The sequence below is a fragment of the Orycteropus afer genome, unplaced genomic scaffold (genome assembly GCF_000298275.1).
Source record: "Orycteropus afer afer isolate SDZICR_OR568_19922 unplaced genomic scaffold, OryAfe1.0 scaffold00007, whole genome shotgun sequence".
In the NCBI taxonomy this organism is placed as follows: domain Eukaryota; kingdom Metazoa; phylum Chordata; class Mammalia; order Tubulidentata; family Orycteropodidae; genus Orycteropus; species Orycteropus afer.
In genome coordinates, this window is record NW_006921594.1 from 5790819 (window position 1) to 5815909 (window position 25091).

At 40.2% G+C, this 25091-nt stretch overlaps 1 protein-coding gene across 1 annotated transcript in view; it reads right to left on the reverse strand.

Moving 5' to 3' along the window:
- Window positions 1-3293: 3293 nt before the first annotated feature.
- The window catches only part of ZNF277 (zinc finger protein 277), a 65640-nt gene continuing 43842 nt past the window's right edge, over window positions 3294-25091 (reverse strand). The window contains exons 7-14 of the mRNA XM_007944201.2: window positions 20699-20790; window positions 19967-20077; window positions 18309-18441; window positions 10435-10502; window positions 8789-8885; window positions 6782-6824; window positions 5578-5752; window positions 3294-3480 (exon numbers count right to left, since the gene is read on the reverse strand). Of these exons, the coding sequence (XP_007942392.2) occupies window positions 3294-3480; window positions 5578-5752; window positions 6782-6824; window positions 8789-8885; window positions 10435-10502; window positions 18309-18441; window positions 19967-20077; window positions 20699-20790 (906 nt within the window). The remainder of the gene's footprint in view (window positions 3481-5577; window positions 5753-6781; window positions 6825-8788; window positions 8886-10434; window positions 10503-18308; window positions 18442-19966; window positions 20078-20698; window positions 20791-25091) is intronic.

A 25091-nucleotide genomic window follows, 5' to 3' on the forward strand; every position in this document is an offset into this window, starting at 1 on the left:
AGATCTAGGCAGCAACAATTAACCAATGGATGCCAAAATCGTTTGATAAAAGATACTGGAGAAATTGTTACTAATACATCAGACAATAGCTGAAGGCACTGATCTACTGACATCTCTAGAACAGGTACAATCAGATATTATTTGCCTGGCGTGATGCAAAAAAACTTTCTTGAACCCAAATTTAATGAAGCTTCTAGATCTAACCATTTTTTGGCAGAAAAAAATGGGTGATAGAGCAACATGTGAAGTGATACCAAGAGGATATAATTAGCCAAATTTAGAAAATGGGAGAAATGACCCAGCAATATTAAAAAGGGGGAGGGTTAATCCTTAAGGACCTTACCAATCAAATGCAATGGGTGGATCCCACTTGGGTCCTGATTTAAAAAACCAACTGCAAACAACATTTTAAAAACTTTTAATTGTGAAGTAATTTTAGACTTACAGAAAAGTTCCAGTAGTACAAAGAACATCCTTATACCCTTTACCTAGATTCTGCAAATGTTAAAAGCTTACATTACTTTATTGCTCTCTCCAGATAGCCATACTAGTCTTTTTCTGAATTGTTTTGAGAATAAATTGCAAAGAAAACACCACTGCCCTTAAATATTTCAGTGTGTAAAAACAAGGTCTTTCTCATACATAATCACAGGACAATTATCAAAATCAGGAAAGTAACATGAATATTGTAAAATTTACCTTATTCAAATTTTGCTAATTATCTCACTAACGTCTTTTATAGCAAAAGAAATGTATTCTTCCAGGTCCACGATTACATGTTCCATTTACTTGTCATATCTCTTTAGTTTTCAGTAATTTGGAATAGTTTTTCAGTCTTTGTTTTTAATGAACCTTGACATTTTAATTATTTTGGACATGGCCCCCCAATGATAGTTTGATTGACATTTCTTCATGCTTGCATTCAGGTTATGAACACCCACAAACGTTAGGGTCTGTCCTCTCCAGTGCATCTTATCAGGAGGCATGATATTTGCCCTATAACCGATAATACTATGATAAGACATTTTTGACATAACTGGGAAATACTGAAAACAGATGATGTTAAGAAGTTATCATTAATTTTGTTAAATGTTGTTTGTGTTTCAGAAAATGGTACTGTTAGAGATATATGCTTAAGTATTTAAAGATAAAATTATACGATGTCTGGAATTTGCTTTCAAATATTCCATCAAAAACGAAGTACTGTGTGTTAGGGGGAAGGCTGATGGAATAAAAAAGGCAGAATGTTGAAACTTTCTGAAGTTGGGTGTTGAGAACATGCGGTTCATTATTCTATTCACTCTACTTTTGTGAATGTTATATATTTCCATAATAAAATGAACCATGTACAGGCCGGGTCGCTATAAAGAGCATACAGTTTCTTCCTCATTAGTGACTAAAAGGTAATCCTGCCTCCATCTTCCTTGCCATTCCAGATCACACTGGGCTTGAAAAGCAAATTCAGCAGCTTGCATTCTAAGGCGTTTTGGTAGATATGTGAGGCTGTTTGGGCAGGCTTTTTTTTTTTAAAAAAACATCTATTTAAGTATTTCCAGCACTTGGCTTAATTCCATGTCACTTTTATTTTTTTTAAAATTTTTATTGTGCTTTGGGTGAAAATTTACAGAGCAAATTCATCTTCCATACAGCAGTTCACATATACTTTGTCTCATGACATTGACTGTAATCTCCCACAATGCAACAGCTCTCCTCCCACTTCCTCCCCACAGCCACCTCTTCCCTGTGGCCTTCCCTCCCATGTACTCCTGGCCCTTGAGCTGTCTCTCTGTGCACACACAGCCCTGCTCGTCTCCCATGATTGTTCTCTCCAAGGAGTGTATCTACCTAATGTAAATGTTTAGCTCATATGCCTGCCTTTTGTTTGGCTGGAAGCCACAGGAGTGGGTTCAATTCCAGACCTGAAGGGCAGCTAATCTCAGGGGTTCCACCAGGCTCTACCAGACCAGCAAATTGGACAGGCTCTTCTTGCCCATTCTCACTCGCAAGGCTCTGGAGTCCCATTTTAGATTCAGGCATTGCAGATTCTAGTCAGGATGCCACCCCTGGGGGGGTGGGGAATCACTGGCCAAGAAAATTCCAAGGGTGAAAACTCTGTAAGAATATAATGCCCTGGACAGGGGATGAAAGAATGTTTTCAAAAAAGACCATTTTTTTTTTTTTTTTGTTATTAAGTAATTTTAAATGATGCAACATTTAGTGAGGATGGGGAGCTTAATCTTTAGCACTACTTGAATTATTGGCATTTAAACAGATAAAAAAACTAAGGGCAAGATTATACTCTACACCAGATTGCTTAAGTGCTTTAGTAATTGAGGCAGGTAGGCTTTTCCTATTATAATGTAAATCATATGGCTCCGAGGATCTGGGTAAACATTCTGTTTTCTGTTTATTTAACTCTAGATTTCTCATGCTAACACACACAATTGGAACACAAATCCATGAAACACCAAGATTTAGGTTAAAATCACATTGAACACCATTCTCCTGTCACCCCAAATACCTCTTCAGTTTAACAGACAGAATTCCCAGTGTGTATCAGTGTAGTGGTGGACTGTGGGACAAAGCTACATTAAGCAAAACAAGTGCCTTCTGTTTAACTAATGTTGACAATAAGACATTCTATGTGAAGAGGTCATGGGCAGAACAGATTCCTGAATCAGACAAAAATGCCTTTATCTAATAGTACCAAAGTTCCGATTAGTGAAATGTTCTTTACCCACTGCTGGGGAGGGGAAGTCAATTGGCTTGATGTCCATTTCTAGGGAGATTTGCAACTTTTAACAACATCAGTGACAATGCCCTAACCAGCTTGTGTTTCTCTTGCAATAGTGTTCAATCTGTGCACTATCAGGGCTTTGACTGTCTCCTCCGTTCTTCCACGGCTCTTCTTCTGGTCACTTCACGTATAGCATAGCAAGTACAATGTAGGAAGAACACTTCTGTCAGATTTTCTGACTCACTGGGTGAAGGTTTGTGGGGAGAGGACAACTACTGGTTGAAAATAGCTTTATAAATAATTGGAACATCATTTATTTGTGATTTCCATGTCCTCATTATCATTGATAATTATGGATCGAATGAAACAAGATCACTGAAAATAATTACACAATAGAACTCTACAGCTACTATACAAAATGCCCTGATTGTATTTTTCTACTTTATTTTCTGAAAACTTTGAAAAAAGTGTATTTCACCAAGGATTAACGCTTTGCTGATGTGCATATCTGCCGCACAGGAGAAAACATTCAAAATTGGTGCTGTAGCACTTTCCTCTAGTTTTTCAAACAATCTTGTAGTAGCAACTGGTTCAAAATGCTGCTTTGTTTTAAAGCATGCAGTCTAGATGTATCTTCACTGATGACAGGAATATTTTCATTTGGTTCCTGGGCTGTTAGGTCACTTTCACTGTCAGACAGTGTACACAGGAGAGTGTCATTTTCATAGGTTGGAAAATAGTACCTGAAACAATCACAGATACATAGAGTAACCAACTAATAAATTATACAGGGATTTCTACGTAGCATTACTATATATTGTCTGTCTGTCCATCCATCTGTCCTTCCGTCTGTCCATTCATCCATCCATCCACCCAGTCTATCTCTGTAATTTTGTTGTAATTTCAACAGCAGTTTGCAATGGCTGTAAAGGAGATGAGGAGCCCTGGTGGCACAGTTGGTTAAGTGCTTGGCTGCTAACTGAAAGGTTGGCAGTTTGAACCCACTAGCCACTCTGTGGGAAACAGATGTGGCAGTCTGCTTTTGTAAAGATTTACCGGCTTGGAAAGTCTATGGAACAGTTCTACTCTGTCCTAGAAGGTTGCCATGAGTTGGAATCAACTTGATGGCAGTGGGCTTTGTATAAAGAGGACAACCTCTGAGCTTCACTTTCACTGGCTGATATCAATCTTACAGAATGAAGTAATGTTACACAGCTACTGCTGACTGGCCATTCAGCCTCTGCTTGGTATCTACTGTGGTGAGACACTCACTGTCCTAAAAGGCAGCCTTCTCTAGTACTGGACAGCTCTTATTAGGAAATATCTCCTTATATGAAGCTAAAACCCACACCACTGTCATTTCTACTTAAAGGTCCTAGTGCGTCCCTCTAGGTTGTTGTTATGTGCCGTTGAGTCGTCTCTGACTCATAGTGACCCCTCCTTGAGTTTCTGAGGCGGTATCACTACGGAAATAGATTGCCCAACCTTCCTTCTGAGGAGTGGCTGGTGGGTTGAACCTCCAACCTTCTGGTTAGGAGTCAAGTGCCTTAGGTACTATGCCACCAGAACTCCTCCCTCTAGGTTAACAAAGTTCAAATGTAATTACTTTTCATGTATAAATCTTTCAAGTTATCTGTTGAAAATGGTTGTTTCCCCTTGTGTTTTGTTTTCCAACCAGTGATCAAAAACGGAAATGTTTGTTGAATTTCAAGTTAGTTATTCTGGTTCCTTGTTTGGACACACTCTGGAGTCAGTTCAGGGTACCCCTGAGGCTTCTGATGTAAGAATGGTAGGAACAGGGTACTGGTTCAACCCAGGGCTGACCTTGGCTCTCACAACTCTAGGATTTTTCTGAAGGAGAAACACTAGACCTTTTGGGCTAGAATTCTAGGACCTGGTTTAACATTCTCTGAGACTAGAGAAACCAATGGGCTACTAAGAAACCCAAAGCCTCTCAGAAGTCCCCTCACCTGAGTTATCCCAGTGAGATGTGACAAACAGTACAGAAGGATTGGACTGGCAAAGGCTACCCTGTAGGCTGACAGTGAGCACCTCATAGGTGCAACTGCTTATTGTTCGTTAAGGTGCCAAGATGTAAACTATATACCTAAAGCCCTAACAGTGTCCATACATTCAACACAGTAATATTATTTCTAGGAATTTATCTAGATTAGATAAATATAAAAAAATGTAGGGATATAGATACTCATTTTTTGTTATTTATGATAACAACAAAAAATAAGAAGCAACATAAATATTTAACAAATTAGGGTATATCCATATAATGCATACATACTTGGTAACCATAAAGAATGATGCAACAGATATTTAATGAATATGGAAAGAAGCTTACAATATTCTGTTAACAAAATGATATACCTACCACACCATCACCCACTGCCATTGAGTCAGTTCTGACTCATAGTGACCCTACAGTAGAACTGCCCTGCAGGGTTTCCAAGACTGTAAATCTATGGAAGAAGACTGGCTCATCTTTCTCCCATGGAGTGGCTGGTGGGTTCGAACCATCAACCTTTTGGTTAGCAGCCAAATGCCTTAACCACTGTACCACCAGAGCTCCTAAGATATACTTAGTGAGATACAGAGACCTATAGACATACTTCTATATCTATCTACATTTATGTCTACCTCTACATGACAAATTCTGAAATAGTCTCATTTGTAAGAGGAGTACTTTAAAAATAAGGTTTTGGAAGCTTTTTACATTTTATAATGAACATGATTTCCTTTAATTTTTTTTTTTAAAGTTTAGACAAATTAAAGGGATAAAATGAGGGTGATAGAGAAAATAAGTATACATCTGGTTGAACAATGCTTACTGCAGTTGATCCCATGTCTGTCTTTCAGGAAGCAGTGAAATGTGTTTTGTTTCCTCCATGTGAGTCCTTAAGTCTGCTCTGGATTTAAACTTCATGTGGCAGCCATAACACCTACACTGGTGAACCTCCCTCCGAATGAAGTTGACCAGTTTCACTTGCTGATAGAAATTTAATCCTGAAAATGACAGTATGCAGAATCATTAGACAACTAGTCAGATCCATTTTTGCATTGCTATATAATTTTTTAAGAGAGCCATTCAGCTTTATTAACCAACGTGAAGAGGCATTCCAACTAATGAGCATAAGGAAAAATAACAGCTAACACTTAGGTAGGGCTTACATGCTAGGCATTGTTGTAATAACTTTCTATGTATCAGTATATTTCCTCCTCACAAAACCCTACCAGGTAGGTAGTAGTACCATAACCCAAAGAGTATCTTAGGAAACTGTGTAAGGAAACATGGCTAGTAAGTGATGGAGCCAGGATTTGATACCAGGCTGTTCTATCCAAAGCCCATGTTCTTAACTACTAAGCTAATGATAAATACCATGCAGATACGGATTGACAAGAGCGGCAAAGGAAAGCAATACACTCCACAATCTAGAAAAGCAGTCACTGAGCTGAGGTGTGGAAACTGAGCTTTGTACCGTCTTGGATCCACTAGCAAGTTAGTACTTTACATGGTAATGCATCTAATGCTTTGATCACAGTAATACTGAGAAAGATACAATAGGGTACACTTACTACAAACGATACTAGGTGCACTGCCAGGCAGTACAGTAGGTGTTTTCCACGCGTTATCCAGCTTCCATGACATTTTTCTAACCTGAGGCCCAAGGTTGCACAGCCACTATGTGCTGGAGGGAGGTGAAATATGAACTCTAGTCTGACTCCAAACTCCAAGCTCTTTCTACTACCCCCTTCTTCTATGTGATAACGTGTGCATTAATGTATATTTTATTTGAAGCACTTATATATGTAGGTAAGAGGAAGAAAACTGTGTGAAATAAAAAATCATATTTGAGAATTACAGTTTGAAATAGTTGAGAATCATTGCTTCAGACAGTTCTGTAAAACTATCTGTACAGAGATACAATGGGACCATGTACTCTCCAGTCAAGACTACAGAACAACAGGTATCATTTACCATATTGTATATAATAGGTACACCATCATGGAAAACAATTTCTGAAGCAAACTCACCAAGTTCTGACTTTATTTTGAGGAGATCAAATTCATGTGCATCCTAAAAAAGGGGAACAAATACCTCCGTGAGCATATGAATTATTCACTCACGCGTGCTGAAGTTACAAGCAGACAGCTGATTCACAGGCACCTGAGCACGTTAGACTCAGGCTGAGCTCACCATCTTCTGCTTCTGAAGTGTCCCATCCTGTTTTCTCCCACATCCAACTGCTTTTTTAAGCACAGAGCAAACAAGTCATGCCAATCAGTTACACATTTTAATTATTCACAGCTTATAGCTGCAGTTTTTACATTTCACTATGTACACATTCTGCAGTTTGACAAAAATTGTCGTCAGACTCTAGGTAAGATGTGGCTCTGCGGTATGGTACATCTGGACTAGAATTATGGATTTCAAAAAGCACCAACTCCAAAAAACCACTGCTATCAAGCCAATTCTGTGTCATAGTGACCCTGCAGGGCAGAGCAGAACTGCCCCATACGGTTTCCAAGGCTATAAATCTTGACAGCAGCAGACTGCCACCACATCTTTCTCCCATGGAGCGGCAGGTGGGTTCGAACTATTGACCTTTCGGTTAGCAGCAGAGTGCTTAATCACTGTGCCCCCAGGGTTCCTTACAGGTCCTTTATTCCAAATGCAGATAGGGATTTTTACTTTTCATTTTATGCTGTCAAATATACGACTTAAATCTGCAAGCTTCTCTTCACTCACGTCTTCCCACAAGTTACACTTCTTTTGATTTTTGCCATGCAGAAACTTTTATTTATTGTTTGTTCCACTGCTGTTCCATGGGGCCAATGCCAGTCTCTTTGTTTAAGTGTTTTAACTTACATGTTCATGGAGGACAAATGCCATCTAATGCACTGTGCACAACATCTAGTGTGGCACCATACCCAGGATAACCAGGAATTCCATATGTTATCACTGACAGTGACTAAGCAGGGGTGAGGAGCCCTGCCACGGAAGCTGCAGAGGGGATCTCTACATTACACTGCCCTGAGATCTGGGCAAGGACACGGAGATTCCTTCCAATTCAAAGATACTGGGAGACTGTGAATTAAGTTTAGGCAGAGGAAAGTGTACATGCGTATAGTGGCACCTTGTTTCAGAGAAAATGACTCTCCTTTCATTAAGGGACAATGTTCATGGGTCTTCTACCATCTTCTGGTCCTTCTTCGACTGAATAAGCAGTAGCTCTGAAGGAGGCTGGAGTGAAGGTGGGTGAAGGGAGAGGCATCTCCACTATTGCAGAGGTGGTGGAAGGGAATGTAAGAATCATATTTTTCTATTACAATCGGCCCTCTTCCTCTATGCAGTGATACAGTGGTGAATCATCAGACATTCTCCTTTCCCACCCACGCTGTCCAGTGATCAGAGGTGTCGAATGTCATCTCTCTCCCATACACTGGGGTGAAAAAGGCTTAGAATGTCTAGCTTCAAGCTTCTTTACAACATAAAATTGGCATCCACACGTTCAAGTACAGACTGTGAATGTACCCCAATTTCTTCCCTCCAATACTTGTACCTGAAGGAGCTGCAAGAGTACATTTGGGTGGTCTTCCACGAACCCCGAGAGGCCTCTGCTTCCATAGGAGCTTTGTAAATGGCAGCCACTTCTCTTCCTTCCTGCTGTCCTTATTCACCAGCACAGGAAGCACTGGAAAAGGACTCGGAGCGTGTTCAGATCTGTGCATAACCATGGGCACACAGGTGCAGATCCCACTTTCAGAGCGAGAACTTTTTCTCTCAAAGGTGAGTCTAAATCAACAGTCTGTGAAATCTCACACAATAGTTCTCCCGGGTCCACACAACTGCACTAACTAATTGCCCAGAGATCTGGTTCTCCTGGCTGAACCTGGCTTGTCTCTTCTGTTTTGCCCATGGCATTTGTGGGAATGGGACCAAGATCGAGAAACAAAAGGTGTCAGTAGATGAGGCTCCAATCAGTGTCAGCTTACCTGTATCAGAGCAAAATAAATTTCAAATGAATATGAGTATCTTACCTCCATGTGGCTATATAATGCCTCAATTGTTTCTGCTTGCTTTTCACAAAACAGGCAGACAGCAGAGACAGGGTGCTCCTCCCAATCAGACCAGTCACTGTGTTCAAAAGGAAACAGAAGACATGGAGGTTCCCTTCATTAAGGGTTACTACACAGTGACTCCTCCTAGGAACCCCTGCCAATTCCTTTCAACTCTGACATTTTTTGTAAAGACTGTCACATCATATTATGAACTTGCTGATACAGCTTTTGAAATTCAAAGCAGCACCATGAAATTAACATAAACAGTGAACAGGTGCTGCTCCATTTTCCTGTATTTGCCTCTCTTGTAAGCAGTTACTCACCACAGAATCAGTGCAATCTCTTTTGGAGACAACTAGGTGTAATTTGCAAAGGAGACATATCAAGGGATGTGACGCTCACTCTCATTAGCTACAACCACCGAGTGCACATGCTGTGAGGTGCGATGCTGGGAGTGTGTTTCTGCATGACAAATGGTGGTGGATTTTAAAAAAGGCAAAGCATGCATCTTTCATGAGGGAAATACAGATCATGTTAAATGGGCCAAGTGATGGAGAATTCCAAAGGCACACAAGATCCCTTTCACCACCTTTCCTTCTCCTTGTATTTATCTTTAGAGATACTGCCAGCTCTTTTCTTTCCTAAATCAGGAAAACTACGAGTAGGGCAAAAAGTTGTAATGACAAGGAACTGCCCATTCAAACTCAAAGAAGGCAGAATTTCTCATGGCAAGTTCAGAAATGACGACTGCCATGACTTTGAAGATTAACCCAACCCAATTCATAACTAAGCTTTCCTATTAGAAAGCAGGGAGTCTTTCCCCTAACCCTGTCCATCCAGGAGGGAGTCACCAGCATACCTGCACCAGGTCATCACATTATTTCTGCATTTAAAGGCCAGAATCCATCCATTAAGCATTCTAACTAGTATGCCCTAATGCGAAAGAATGTTTTTATTCTAGTCTAGAGGACTCACTGCCCGACTCTCCATGCATCAAAGAATGTTGGCAAATGGCAACTCTCCAACTTTGGGCTTTACTTCAATAAAATAATATTAATTCAGAATCCTGGGAGAGAAAAAAGACCAAACAGCTTTGAATGAAAAGAGGATGAATAAAAGGAAATCCTTTCAGGTTGAAAAGAATTCTTCTCAAAGCTTATGATTTCAGGCAAAGAAGCTGCGAATGCTTTAAGTTAGTCATCAATGGGATGACCACTGACAAGGTTAATTCCAATTCGGTTACATTCTCTATTCCAATAATAAGCAACATGGAGTGTTCAAAGATCCTATCACTTCAAGATCTGGGCACCAACGGAGTCAGCAAAGAACTCTGAAATGTACTTTTCTCTGAATTGTACATAATCTATGGGGTTCAATTAATAAATAGCTTAATAGCAAAATACTATTAGTTGGAACGACACATGCTTTAGTGATTATTACTTAAAAATATTTTGAACTCAAGTTTTTGCCACATTATATCAAAGGACATAAATCTCAGAAAAAAACTAGTTTTCTTTCTTTTTATTCTGTCAGGTGACATTCTCCAAAGATAATCTTAAACCAAACTGAAAAAATGTTTTTCTACTCTGGAAAACACTGGAATTAGCAGCAGTAACAAGTCTTACTCTTCCTGATGGTCTAGCAACTCCCGATCATCTTCCAACTGAACTTCTTCCCAAGATTTTCCAAGTTCCTATGTAGGAAGGACAGAGGGATTAGAGAAATGGGGAATAGGGGAGAGAGAGGAAAAAAAAAAAAAAAACCAGACACACAACTCTTAAAAATGAAAACTCCACACTCAAATGGTTTTGAAACAATATAAGTAGGATATACTAGACATTTCATTTCAGTGATAAGGAAGGGTATGTCCTAAATTGCTTTCATAATATGTTTTTCTTTTGGAAAAGCAGCACTGTCCTCTTACGTCCACAGTGGTCTTTCTAAAGGACATCTCCTTGTTTACATAAATGCTCCTATGGCTTCCCATTACACCTTGAACCAAATTCAGAGTCCTCACCATGGCTTATAACAACTCTATGCTCTGTCCCTGGTTCCTTCTGCATCCCTGCTTCCTGCCACTTGTCCCTTGATCAACTTGCTCCAGCCACGACTGGCCTTTTTGCTGTGCCTTGAACATCATGCTCAACGCCCACCTAGGCAATGCTGCACTTAATTGCTTCCTCTGCCAGAAACACTGTTGCCCACACATTTGCACGGCTGAGGCCTCCTGGTCTCAGCTTCCAGGTAACCACCGGTCTTTTCTGACAACTTTGTCCAAAATGACTGTGTTAGACTGCGTTCTCTAGAGAAACAAAAACCAGCAAAGCTTATGTATATATATATATATATATAGAGAGAGAGAGAGAGAGAGAGAGAGAGAGAAATTTATCTTAGGAAAATGGCTCACAAACGCATAGAAGCCAGCAAGTCCAAAGTCCCCGGAGGAAACGTCGGGCTGGAGGCAGCCTTAACTTCCGCAACCGCAGAGGGCCAAGAAATTCAAGGCTGACAGGCAGTACACTTGTTGTTGACTCCGATGAAAGATGAATCCAAGATCTCCAGGCTGAGCGGTGGGCTGCTCACTCACAGAAGGTTGTAGGCAGCACACCAGGGTCCCGATCCACAGAAGAATGTCTCTCTACCTAGGATGTTCCTGGATATCCTGGAAGCAGGCCACACCCCTAGGGAAACTCCCCTTGGGCAGACTGGCCACTCAGAACACAGTCATCTGATCCCATCATGGGAACAACCACACAGAACTGGGGTCCAGCCAAGTTGACACAGCTCCAACTATCACAGTGACGTATTTTTTTCAAGTCATAGCTTATTTCTGTGACATTTTAGTTTTCTTCAAAGCACTGATTACTGCCTGAAATCATTTTATATATCCACTTGTCTTCTCATTTGCTATCTGTCTCTCCCACTAGAATTCAGTCCATGAGGGCCTGTTCCACTTCTAGTGCCTGGTGCACAGTGGGGGCTAGCATTTGTTGAATTGAACTTTAACGAGATAATCTAGATGTTTGAGGCAAATTTTAGACCCTACCTCAAAATGTTTTTGTAAAGTGATCAATGCCTTAGTCACTGTACGTAAAGCCCACAGTACCTGACAATAGTAAGTGCTTGAGTATCTATCTGTCCAAATGGTTTCAGCCTTTGTAGTCAGTGGAGATGTCCCACCCTTTCAGGGCTGTATCTGGCAAGCCTTGTCACAGTTTCAGAAAAACTTTATGGAATGACGGGCAGAAATGACATCCTTTGCCCCAACCATTTCTCTTCTTTCCATTAAGCCATTTCTTCCTCTTTTGCTCCATGTTCTTTCTCTACTCAATCTTCCAACTGTGACACATGCAAAAGCAGATAGCGGTACTAAAAGGGGATGTAGGAACATTACTGGACATTCTTTTCAAGCAGCTAAAATATGGTTACAGTCAAGCTCAACTTATAAGCTCATAAGCTATATATATAGTAAGCTATCCTTGTTCAACATCATCCTTTTGGAAAAAACACAATCATAATTCTTTCTCAATTATGAACATTTTTCTTCTAAATAAAAGTATTCATTTAGCTAAAAACAAAGAACTACTGGTCCCATTATGATTTAAGGGAGAAAAGGAAATCCATCATTCATCAGATTAATGAGAGGTTTAGAAGCTGTCATTATCCATCAGCTAAATGATACATCAACTCAGACATGCAGAGACCTGCCATAGCGTCATCAGAGGGAGTTAATTCGGACTCTATAATGTACTCTGCGCATCGCCATGAGTCATCTGAACCTCATTACAGGAAACCAAGAATGGCCTCAACACTGCAACAGGGTCCTTACTAGAATTTCGGGTGGTGAATGAAATCTTTCAGGTATTAATGTCTTCCTTTTCCTCTCTGGACTTAGACTTAAGGTCATCCTTTTAATTCTGTAAGATACTACTCAAGGGTGGGCCATCTGTGGTATTATCATTCTCAACTATATGGGCAGTATTTGCCAGTAAATGCTTGAGCTGAAAGTGACAAAAAGTATCCTGTATTCCCAAACTTCCAAACTTGAAGCATTATTCCACAACTTCCTCAGCATCAATACAACACGTGAAGATCTATCCCGGCTACACAGCGTTAACCTTTTACCACCCAGGGGAAAATGGAAATTGATGTATTAGGGATCATATAATCATCTCTGTGTTATGAAACGATCAGTTTGCACGTGACGGTGACCAAGATTTTCCCAGAGTGCACTGCTTTGGTTCACTTAAATTCATGGCTTATTACAAGAACTAGACCCAAAGAGAAGAACAACAAAGCACGCAACTCTCTAATTAAGACACTCTGCCTGGTAATGAATCATGTCAGGAAAGCAATGAATACAAGAAAAACAAATTTTGGGAGGCATGTCAGTAAAGACATTCAGAACACCCCCTCAGGCCCCTGCATCAGATGGTTTCTGGTCAATGAGAGGGTGGATAAAACACAGGAGGAAACAGGCTCCCCTGCATCCAGCACTTCCCCACCCACAGTACATGTACACTTAACACATGTGCTTACATTCACACACAAAAAACTGATCAGAAACAGAAAGAAAAGTGCTTTAAAGGTAATGATTTAATGAGCTGTAACAAAACCATGAAAAAATTGCTTCAGAGCCTATTATCATTACAGATGGCTCTGCATAGTTTAAGAAAAAAATTTACATCAAAGAATGATAAAACCACTGCAACAACAGTTTTCCTTAGCCCTGGTGGCACAGTGCTCAAGGGCTCTGCGCTCTGCAGAAGAAAGATGTGTCAGTCTGCTTTTGTAAAGATTACAGTCTTGGAAACCCTGGGGCGGGGGTTTCCTACTCTGTCCTGTGGGGTCACCATGAGTCAGAAGTGACTTGATGGCAATGTTCTTTTGTTTCCTTCCAGTTAGAGAAAGTCAGGGCTTGAAATGTGACCTTAGGAATATGGAGCCAAAGTTTTGATGATAATGTGAGTTTTCCTCTGAGGTAGGCCTATCTAATGTGAAACTGCTGGGAACCTTGTCATCTTCTGAACCCTTTGGTTTGTGAGAAAATAAAGCAAGAGCTTGAAATGGGCAATCTAGACTATGAAAAGGATCTTTAATTTATTTCCAACTAGATTAGGATTTAGATACTGACGTGAGTTAATAAAAATGGAAATTCTCTCACCTACGAAGGCAAAAGGAATCTGTCAATTTGCTGAGCTCAGAGTAGAGCTGAAACCAGCCTCCTTTCTCCATTGGTCTCCCTCCTACTTTTTAGACCGAATAGAGGGCATCTTGCTAGGGGCATTCTTGATGCTTCTTCTATCACCTCTGGTCTGGAGACACCATATGTGCTTGAAGCATAAGTAAGAAACTCTGTGGGTTAATGACTAAATATGGCATTTATCTGCTCCAGAAGAGGTCAAAATGTTAACTTTGTACCCACCACTGTACACCTTGTGGTGCTGAAATGAATGTGATTGCGTGTCTGTTTCCCATACTAAGCTCTAATCTCTTGCAGAGCAGTGACTCAAATCTGCCACTCTGGCTGTAATGTCTTTCCCTCTGTGCCAGAATCTGGTCACTAAAAGGCACTCAAATGTCTGTAGAAAGTATGAAGCCAATGAAATTGGGTCTGAAGAGAAGATGTGAGACACAGACACATCCACAGTAAGCACAATTCTTCCTCTTGCTTACACTCACATCAGCCTTTTCCCTCAGAGGAAGAAACGGTGCATGTTGCTCTAGTCATTGTTTAAGTACAATTTTAGAAGAATTTATTCTTCATGTTAATGATTTCTTCATGTTAAAAATTCTTTATTCGATGGGTCTCTCCTCGCCCAGAGCAAAGAAGAATGAAGAAAACCAAAATTCATGGAAACAATTAGTCCTAGCGACTGGTACACCATCGGATCTGCAGCCTATATGACTATGAGACCAGAAGAACTAGATGGTGCCCGGCTACTACTGTCATGCACTTGGAAGGGGATCTATATAGGAGATCCTTGATAGAGTGGGAGAACAATGTGGAACAAACCTCAAAATCATTTGGAGGAAAAAAAAAAGTGGGGGGGGGGACCAGGTTTGCTGGTCCAATAGAGCCTGGTGGAACCGCTGAGACTATGGCCCCTAGCTGCCTTTCAGGTCTAGAATTGAACCCACATCTGTGGTTTCTAGCCAAACAAAAGACAGGCATATGAGTTGAACATTTACCTCAGGTAGATACACTCCTTGGAGAGAACAATCATGGGAGAAAGAAGGGCTGCTTATGCACAGGGAGATAGTTCAGGGCGCAGGAGTGCATGGAGGGATGGACACAGGGAAGAGGTAACTATGGGGAGGAAGTGGGAGGGGAGCTGTTGCATTGTGGTAAACTGTGGTCAATGACACGAGACAAAGTATATGTGAACTGCTGTACAGAAAGTGAATTTGCTCTGTAAATCGTCACCCAAATCACAATAAAAAAAATTATTTTAGCATCAAAAAATCTTTATTAAGGGGATCCAAAATGAAACTAAAATCATCCTGAGAAACCTTCATTTTTTCTACACACTGTTATTATTTGGGACCATCTTTTATATATTCATTTACATATTATTGAAGGAGCCCTGGCAGTGCCATAGTTAAGTGCTCGTTTGCTAACTGCAAGGTTGGTGATTTGAACCCACCAGCCACTCAGTGGAAGAAAAGACCTGGCAATCTGCATACATAAACAATTTGGCCTAGAAAACCCTGTGGGGCAATTCTGCTGTCCTGTAGGCTTGCTATGAGTCAGATTTGACTCAATGATGCACAGCACAATAACACACATTATTATACTATTATACCACACTCTTCTTTAAGCATTCCTAGACTGCTAGGGCTGCGGTTCAAACCCACCAGCCACTCCTCGGAAGGAAGGTTGGGCAATCCTACTTCCGTAGTGATACTGCCTCGGAAACCCAAGGAGGGGTCGCTATGAGTCGGGGCCGACTCGACGGCAAACAACAACAACAACAACAAGTTTAGGGCATTTATACATCTTTACTTTATTAGTTCCCTCAATCCTTTTCGAAGACGTTTACTTCATTTCTGTGATGCTAAGGCATCATCACACTTCTTCAGTTTTTTTTTTTTAATCACTCTATTATTATTGGCTATTTACCTCAGTAGGAAATCACACAGGGTTAAGAAGCTAATGTGGGTTGTTGTTGTTTTGTGCCGTTGAGTCGGACCCGACTCATAGCGATCCCTCCCTGGGTTTCCGAGGCAGTATCACTATGGAAGTAGATTGCCCAACCTTCCTTCTGAGGAGTGGCTGGTGGGTTTGAACCGCCAGCCTTCTGGTTAGCAGTCAATGCCTTAGGCACTTTGCTACCAGAGCTCCTATGTTGTGGGTCAGAATCCTTAAAGAGCTGATCAAAGTCAGTTTTACTTTGACCTTGGCTCATTTTCTAGTGCATTACAAAAGAGAACAGGCAATGAAGGATGAACACATCAGTATGAATTGAACTTAATTCATACTTAGAAACCTAACCCTAAGCATAAGAAGTAGGTATTACTCAGTTACTCAGTTTAGTAGGTTTACTCAGTTAAACAAACAAACAAACAAAAAATATGAAGGAAACCGATGCACAGGGAAGTTAAGTAACTCACCCTGGCTATGTGACCTTGAGAAATGTACTTAACCTCTCTGTGCCTCAGTCTACTAATCTATAGAATAAGGGTAATGATAATAGCTGTGCCATCGGGATGTAGTTCAGAGTAAGTGATTTATAAGATAAAATTACCTAGAATAATGGTGGGCACAGAGTAAGTACTCAAATAGGTGCTAGGTTTTCTTAAAAATTTCTTCTATCAGTAATACTCTAAAGCAATTTAATTTTCATTTTCTATGTTACTAAAATCTTCACATACTCTTCAAGTACCTGCCTCAAGCCATGATTCTTCTTGTATCAAAACTGGGCACTCCATGGCAGCATCATCCAGTATGCTTGTCTAAGACAGCTGGCCTGAGCAGGTGATTTCAGATTTGACAAGCCACATTACATGATGCCCAGGGAATGAAGTGTCACAGTTTTCTAAAAGTGCCAGCAGAATTTGAGCAAGCAGTCTCTTTGAAGTCTCCTCTCAAAGGTAAATACTCCAGCTATACAATGGTCTGTTAGTCCCATGCTCCTGAATAGCAGTTTAAAAGATCTCCAGCAGGAAGATCTCCTATGACATGACTTTCCATAGCTTTCTGCAGCAGCTGACAATTTCTTGGTGAGTTAACACTGAAGCCCACTCCCTACTGGATTGCATTGGGCCCTGAAGCAGAATTTATTCTAGGAATTAGTGTGATTGAGTGATTTTAACAGAAGATTGAAGGGCTCAAAAGGTGCATTTGCCTTTGCCTTTAGCTGGTGTAAAACACCTGTAGCAACCAAGGCAATCTCTCAGTCAGTCTTCAAACACACACTGAATTTGCTTCTCAAGGGGAATTTTATTTGAACACTATAAGGATTAGAACAGACAAAATGAGACCTATGAGCAGAGATTTCCAACATAGTTCAGGATATGCTTGTTGCTATCCAATAGATAAAATGTCTCATAATATCCAATTAGCCTTCTGTGGCCATTGTGTTTGGGTTTTAATTAATTCAAATTGAGAGAGAAAACAAATTAAAAACCCCAAACAAAACCAATTTTTATTTGCTTAAAAGCCAGTACGAAACAGAACTCCCAACACCACTACAGAGTTACTTAACCCTTCTCTTTACCTGATTCCTATCCCTTCTTATCGTGTGCAAGCGCACCAGGCACTGTCAATCAAAAATCCCCCCTCACATTTCCAAATGCTTCTTCTAGTGACATCTACTTCCAGCTGAGTATCTCTTCTTAATCAAAAGGGAATGTAATCCCTTATGCTGGCAAATGGGACAGAGGTTTTTAGGAAATGTGACATCTTTCAGTGCACCTAGAAACCTTGCCGTGGTAAACCAGTTAGGCCGTCCCACTAGCCAAACAAATAAAAGTCACTTTGTATAGTAAAATGGCTTGGTGTCCTTGAAAATAGGCTGATAAAGATAGATTTTTTTTTTTTTAGATGGGGAAGAGGGTAGAATATTTATTAGGGAGAAAGGAGATGAGTGAAGACACTTTTTTTTTTTTTAATTCTCTACATGGTACCTCATATATCCAGTGTCTAACAAATGTTTTTTAAATAGAATATAACTCTCTGGCCTCAAGTTAACAGATAACACAGTAAATGGGAGTGGGGAAAAGGAGGGTGAATATCCAAGTGCTTTATGTTTGCTCTTTTGGTTAAGATTACTGTGAGTTCTAGAGATATGGCGTTTTTACTATATAGATATATCACAAATCAACAGCAAATCTAATTATGTTTTGTAAAAAGCATTTTAAAGCTCATTACTGCTCAAAAGTACCCTTCAATTACATTTTGACCTTTGTACTAATAGCTTGCTCACATATTAGTTGGCCCTTAGAAAATTTTGTTTGCAATACTGCAACTAATTTAAATTACGAGAGGACGACTTACCAAATAATTGATGACATAAAATCTGTCATATTCTCTGTTCTTAGGATTGATCCTGCGATGTTGTTTTTTTCTCATATGGTCTTTAAGTGTGTTTTTGTCCCTGAAGGTCTTCTCACAGTACAAGCATTGCAAGCTAAAAAAAACAGACACACACTGATAGACTGAACAAGTCACTTAGATGTTGGCTGCAACAGCCCCTTATTATTATTATTTTTATATTTATTAGTTTTAGGTCACATAGAATCATCATATAGGAAGGAGTATTAAAATGTTAACATACTCAATCCCCACTTATCAACATGGTTAGGTTCCAAAGATTAGGTCATTACATGAAACTGGCATTATTTTTGGTTTCACTGTCCCCTACCCTTACTTACCCTTGCTTACTGCCCCTTGGGCACCCCCAGCTTATCTCAGGATGTGTGTTGTGCCATGAGTCCCCCTTCCCCACCATGCCTTCCCTGTCACCACAGAGCCTGTGGGGATGGGAATGGTGGTGGGGATGGGAATGGTGGTGGGGATGGGAATGGTGGTGGGGATCCTGCTTGTCCCCGCCCTCCACCGCCCACTGCCTGTCCTGCTCAGTGATCCTGCTCATACGCCATCTTCCCTGGCTCCTTTTCCTTTTTTCCCTTTTCTGCCTCCTCCCACTGACCTTTCTGGTTCTTGCCTGGCCTTCCTCTGACCTCATGTCATCCCACTGTTGTCTCGTGTCCTGCTGGACTGACATGTCACAGACAACTGGGAGAATGTATCCTGTGGCTGGTTGGCCACCATCCCTCATGTGGCCTGGTTATCACCAGGGCTACCTGTATATTATTCAAGATGGACCATGGAAGGTACCCTGGGCCCAGCTGTGACCCCATGTGAGGCCTGGACTGTTAGAGGTGCTACTTGAGAATGTTTTCAGAGTTGTCGTAAATGTGAAATGCTGGATGAGATAGTCGGTGAGTGAGGAGTGGGCATATAATCACTCATTGAAGTAGAACATCAATCTGGAGCGTCCTTGTCACTGGCTCTTCTCATTATTCATTTGCTTTGTGGTCTGTCATGATGTGGTTACTGGTAGTTGGTTAAGTCAGTCAACTTGGCTTGTGAGTTAAAACTGACAAAGACAGCTAATATCCAAAAACGGTTTTGTGCTTTACCAGTTAATTACCTTTCTAAAAATGTAAATGTAGGTATGTTCTTTAGCCAGTATACATGCAATATGCTGTATCTCACATAAAGTTGAATAATATGTAACAATTTGACAACATACTTATTTCTTTCTAGATGTAGAAAAACTACAGTGAAAAGGAAAGGGATCCAAAATCAACAACACTGGTTTCTGGGGGGATACTAGTAAGGCGGGACATCTTACACAGCAAGATTCAGATGAATTAATAATGCTCTATTTCTTGGACGGCTAATACAACATACTTTGTATGGTATGTAAGTTTTTTGGTATACTTGATATATTCTATTTGAAAAATTTAGAAACAGTAAAAGCAATAAGATCTAACAAAATAAGAACTGTCACACAAAATGTGAACTTCTCCAACCCAACAAATGAGTAGCTTTGACTTTTCTAATTACTTCTGAGTGTTTTAGAAAAAATCCACATTAGAGTCCAAGATTAAAATAGTCCAAACTGTGTTTCATAAAACGGCACCTACTTGTCAAGCTTTTTCTGTAAGGTACAGAGAAATTCATTGCAGTTTACAATGTTGTCTGGCAATCCAATGTTGAAAGCATGTTCTCTGGCCATGTGGTTCAAAAGTACAGATCTGGGAAAACATTTGAGCAATCAGCATTATTTTTAAATCATTTAAGAACAAATCAGGCTAGGAATAGCATTCGTCTAATGGTATTATACAACGTTAGTGTTGCTATCAGATACAAAGGATAAATACTGGGTGACCATGCTTATATGAAAAGACTTAGAATAGGCAAACACATAGAGTCAAAAGTCTATTAGTGGCTACCAGCAGCTGGAAAGAGGGGGAAATGGGGATTGATTACTTAAGAGGTACTGAGATTCTCTGCAGAGAGACAAAAAACATTTGGAAATGGATAGTGGTGATGGTTGCAGTAATGCAGTAAATGCAATCAGTGCTACTGAACTGCACTTAAAATGGGTACAACGCCAAGTCTTTTGTTACATATATTTGACCAGGCATACATACACAAAAGCCCCATAATATTACTTTGGGAGCCTTTAAAATTTATTCTCCTATTCGGCCTAGAGCAACTACAGCCTATCTTTGAAGTTATCTATCCATCTATCAAAAATAAAGTCTGGCTGACATTCAAAAGGGTTCTGAGATAATTTATATAACTAATAGTTATAGATGTTCTGATGAGCTTTCAAATGGAAAACAGTATTTAAAGAAATGTAAAAGACCAACCTGTTACCAAAGCATTCCATACTGCAAAACATGCAAACACCACAAAAATTGGTATCATTTCTCTCTTGCTGTTGTTGTTCCAGAATTTCTTTCTGTAAAGCAGAAACAGACTTTACATATCATCCTTAACATCCTTAATTTCATTAGATAGCTAATGAAAAATGTCATGGTCTGGACAGGAGGAAACTGGGGTGGAAATACAGAGAGTGTATGAAAGCTGACACCATTTCACATTCCTCTCTTCATGGTATCCCCGCATCAAAACTCCACGTCTGTACTGACAAATGCCTACAGACCACTCCACAGACACATAGGAAACTCAAAGTCCACAGGATCTCCCCACCCCTCTCTATCCTTCTTTCAGACCTTCCCGTGGTCTTTTGTCAGTGGTCTTCCATGACCCTCTTCCAACAACATAAATGTAGTGTTTCGGATCTCAGACTCGCTCTTTTCCCTACTTCTCAGTTTAGTTTGTAATCAAGTTCTGATCATTTTTCATTTAAATTACCTTTCAAATGACTTTTTTCTTCTATCATTTCCAAAGCAGGCTAACCAAAGGCACAGAGGTTGGTGAAACACCTGGTCCTTCTGAGGGAGCTGTAAGCAGTTTGGTATAGTTGGAGTCTGAGCTCGCCATGTGTGTGCAGTGAGAATGTGCAGTTAGTAGACGCTTTCTGGTCTGCAGGCTCTTAGCCTCTCCACTGTAGGTCCACAGTGCACCACTTGTGTCAAAGTCAGTGCTATTTTCATTTTACTACATTTTCCTTTTCTTCTCTCAGAAGGTAGCCATTGTAGCATATGCAGATTAACAGCATATAATGAAGACCTTTCTATTTAGTGAACAAGAAAGTACAGAAGGGATAGAGGCTAGAGACGTAGGCAGTGTTAACGTCTTTCTTACAGAATACCCACACAAAAGCTTCACTGAGAAGAGTCTCATACCATCTTTTCCTTCTAACATACAGATGAGCCTCTCAGAATTTGGGGATGTCAGACACAGTGAAAGAGCAGGACAGATAATATATGCAAACACAATTATGTCTTATTCCTGACGTAATCAGATAATGAATATTCTGGATAAGAAGATTTTCTGGATCATAGAAACTTCAACTTGTCATTTAAAAGGTTAATCGTTTTACAGAAGATGGTTCCCAAGACATTTCTCATGTCTCTCTGCCTTTCAAATTCAAGATATATTTTAGCCTGTTCTGTATGATGTGGGGTCCTTGCTATGAACAAATATTATGATTCTGTATTATAATACAAATACATTTTACCTTCAGGATCTCCTTGCCCTACAAATGACGCAAAGCTGTCATGTTCCTCTGGTTTGATTTTCTTCTCTCTTTTATGGCCACCTGTGTTTATTCTCCTTTTACTCACTGAAGCTTTTCATCACTATTAGTGATCTACTTCTGTACCCACCAACTGGCTCCCCCATCTACACCTCCTTTCCATCTGCTAGCCTCTGTTCAGGCCTCCTGTTCTTCCCCTTAACCTAGAACAAGACTACAGACATTCCCAAAACCCAGCCAAGGAAAAAGAGATAATCAGATTCTATGAATTCAATTAGGTTAGGGATGTTTGGTACCTATCACCTTTCTGGATGGGCTTTTGGCTGTTCTCTGCATCTGGTGGGCTCTGTCTCTTATTTCTGGGTTCTCTGGGCTTTGCACCTACTGTTACCAGGCATCTGATGGACACATCTGTAGGAAAGACTTCCCCCTGTTGCATACATATATTTTAAAAGTATGTTTATTTGATACATGCCCAGAGTGATGAAAAACAACATCTGAGTAAATGGACCTTTAAAAAATTAGTCTATGAATGTGTAATGGCTGGATCTGGAAGTAAAAGAAATAGAACAGGTCTTCAACAAAGCCGTAAGGAGCACTGAACGGGCTCCCTGTTCTCTACTAAACACGGCATTCTCATTGCGCTGTACCTGGCTCAAACCTATGTTTCTAAATAGAACAGTCCCTCAACAAAGCCGTAAGCAGCACTGAACGGGCTCCCTGTTCTTTACCGAACACGGCATTCTCATTGTGCTGTACCTGGCTCAAACCTACGTTTCTAAACACTCTTCTCTCATATTGCTTTCCCATAGAAACCCTACGTTATCGGGAAAAGAAGGAACATGTAATAATGGACTGGGGCTCAGGACATCTGCATTCCTAGCCTGTTGTTATGACTAACTCTTAGGCTTTCAGGAAACCTCTAGGACTTAGTTTTTTTTTTTTTTTTTTTTTTAAATGAAGGGGATGAATCAGGTGACCACCAAAATGCCTTAGAAACACTCTGCAAATCATAAACATGTCTGTCCTAGAAGACTTTTGTGCTACAAGTAACACCTACTTTTGGGAGTTTGTAGCATTCAATTGCCACCTACACTGCTTAGTATTTGGGAAAACTGTGTTCCAACCAATTCTACTAATAGAAAATGGCCTCCTTAATGCCATATGTACACAATTTCTTTTAGCAGACTCTCAATAAATAAACAAGAAAAATGTGAATACCCTAGTTTGCAAGAACATACACAGTACAAATCTGAATGCTCTCCTGGGGGTAAAAAAAAAGGCCTTCTAAAGGAGAGGTTTATAAAATGCTTGAATATCCTTGACACATGGTTGACATTTAATATATGGTTTATATTTCATATACTTATATTTATAAATACTTAGATTTCAGTATTGGATAACTGCTAGGAAAACCCTGGCAATGTTATTATTTTTACGTAATTAAAGTAGAATGTATCCTACTGGATTATAAACTTGCTGAGGGCAGAACTACTGTATTCACCTTTGCATTGCCACTGTGCCTCACAGAAAGGGTATGTAATAAACATTGAACAGAACTGCTGCACTTTTCATCATCCCCAACTCCTCAAATTCCCACAGCGGTGAGAAGGAGGCTACACAGAAGAGAAACTACATCATCGCTATGCCCCGACACCCTTATTCCCAAGGTGGTCAGCTTGCTATAACCTGAGCAAACTAAATGGGCCTTCACAATTTCTGTTGCTTTCTTCTTCTGTAGCTCCCATTTGTAGGGTAAGAAAAACAAACAAAAGAACAAACAACCCCCCAAAAAAAACCAAAAACTAAACTGGTTGCCGTTGAGTTGATTGTGACTCACGGTGACGCCACGAATGCAGAACACAACGGTGCTCCGCAGGGCGTTCGGGGCTGTGGCCTCAGAAGCCGACTGCCACGGCTGTCCTCCGAGTGCCTCTGGGGGGCTCCGAGCAATCCACTATTCAGTTACTAGTCAAGGGCCTAACTGTACCCAGGGAGTCCCAGGGTAAAATAGAAAGTCTTCAAATTATTTCTTTTAAAAGAAAGTATATTGACAACTGCTAACAGCCCATCAGTGGAGCCAGCTGGGCAATCATGAAAAATATATTTTTCTTTTCTTTTCTCTCTTTCTTCTTCCTCCTCCCTTGCTAAATTTCTACCTTCCCTCATAAATCTGGTAGGATTACTTATAGCATATGTTTGAAGTCAGTTACGAACAACAACAACAAAATAACTGTTATGAGGAGACAATCCGTAGATGACACCACAAAGACAAAAGCACAAATCAAAAGCCCATCAGCTTTGTGGTTTTATTAACTAAACAATCTCATGCTGGGCAGATATACTAGATTTTATTCATGGATTTATAGATGAGAGGGATGACGAGAATGCTGCAGATGTTATATGTTTGTACTTCTCAAAGCAGCTGATGAAACCAGACAGAATTTTCATTGCAAAATAGGCTTTAGATAAAAACCACAGTGGTAAGAATGTAAGACGGCTTATGCACCAGGCAAAGAGTGGTAATAACAAGCTCTATGTTTGTATAATTGGTATAAAATGTCAAGTATGGTTTTTTAGGGAATTCTAAAAAGCAAAGGGGTCAGGGCATAGTCTTTCATCTTTATTCATAAGCTGAAGGCAGAGGCAACATTAATGAAACTGCAAAAATAGCAGATGGCAATCAACAAAGTCATAGGGGACTGACTCTTCTGAGGAGTGGCTCGTGGGGTTGAACCTCCAGCATTCTGGTTAGCAGTCAAACGCCTCAGGCACTATGGCTGCAGAGCTCCTGACACTCAGGCAGCAAATGAAAATGTGAATTTGGTTGAAAATTATAAATATTAGCCAATTTAGCAAAGACAATACAGAAAGTGTCGATTAAGGTAACAATATGTGCACAGGAGAGCTAAAAACTAATATACAGAATGACAATTCCAATAGAAATGTCTTCGGTTAACATAAGGAAGTAAAACTAAGGCCCTTTGTATTAACTATACAAAAAAAAGTGTTTGTAAACTTCTCAGACGGTTATATGAAGTTTCTGTTGAAAACTTTCAAAACATATGATGCCTGCAGTTCACCTTGGGAAGTGCAAC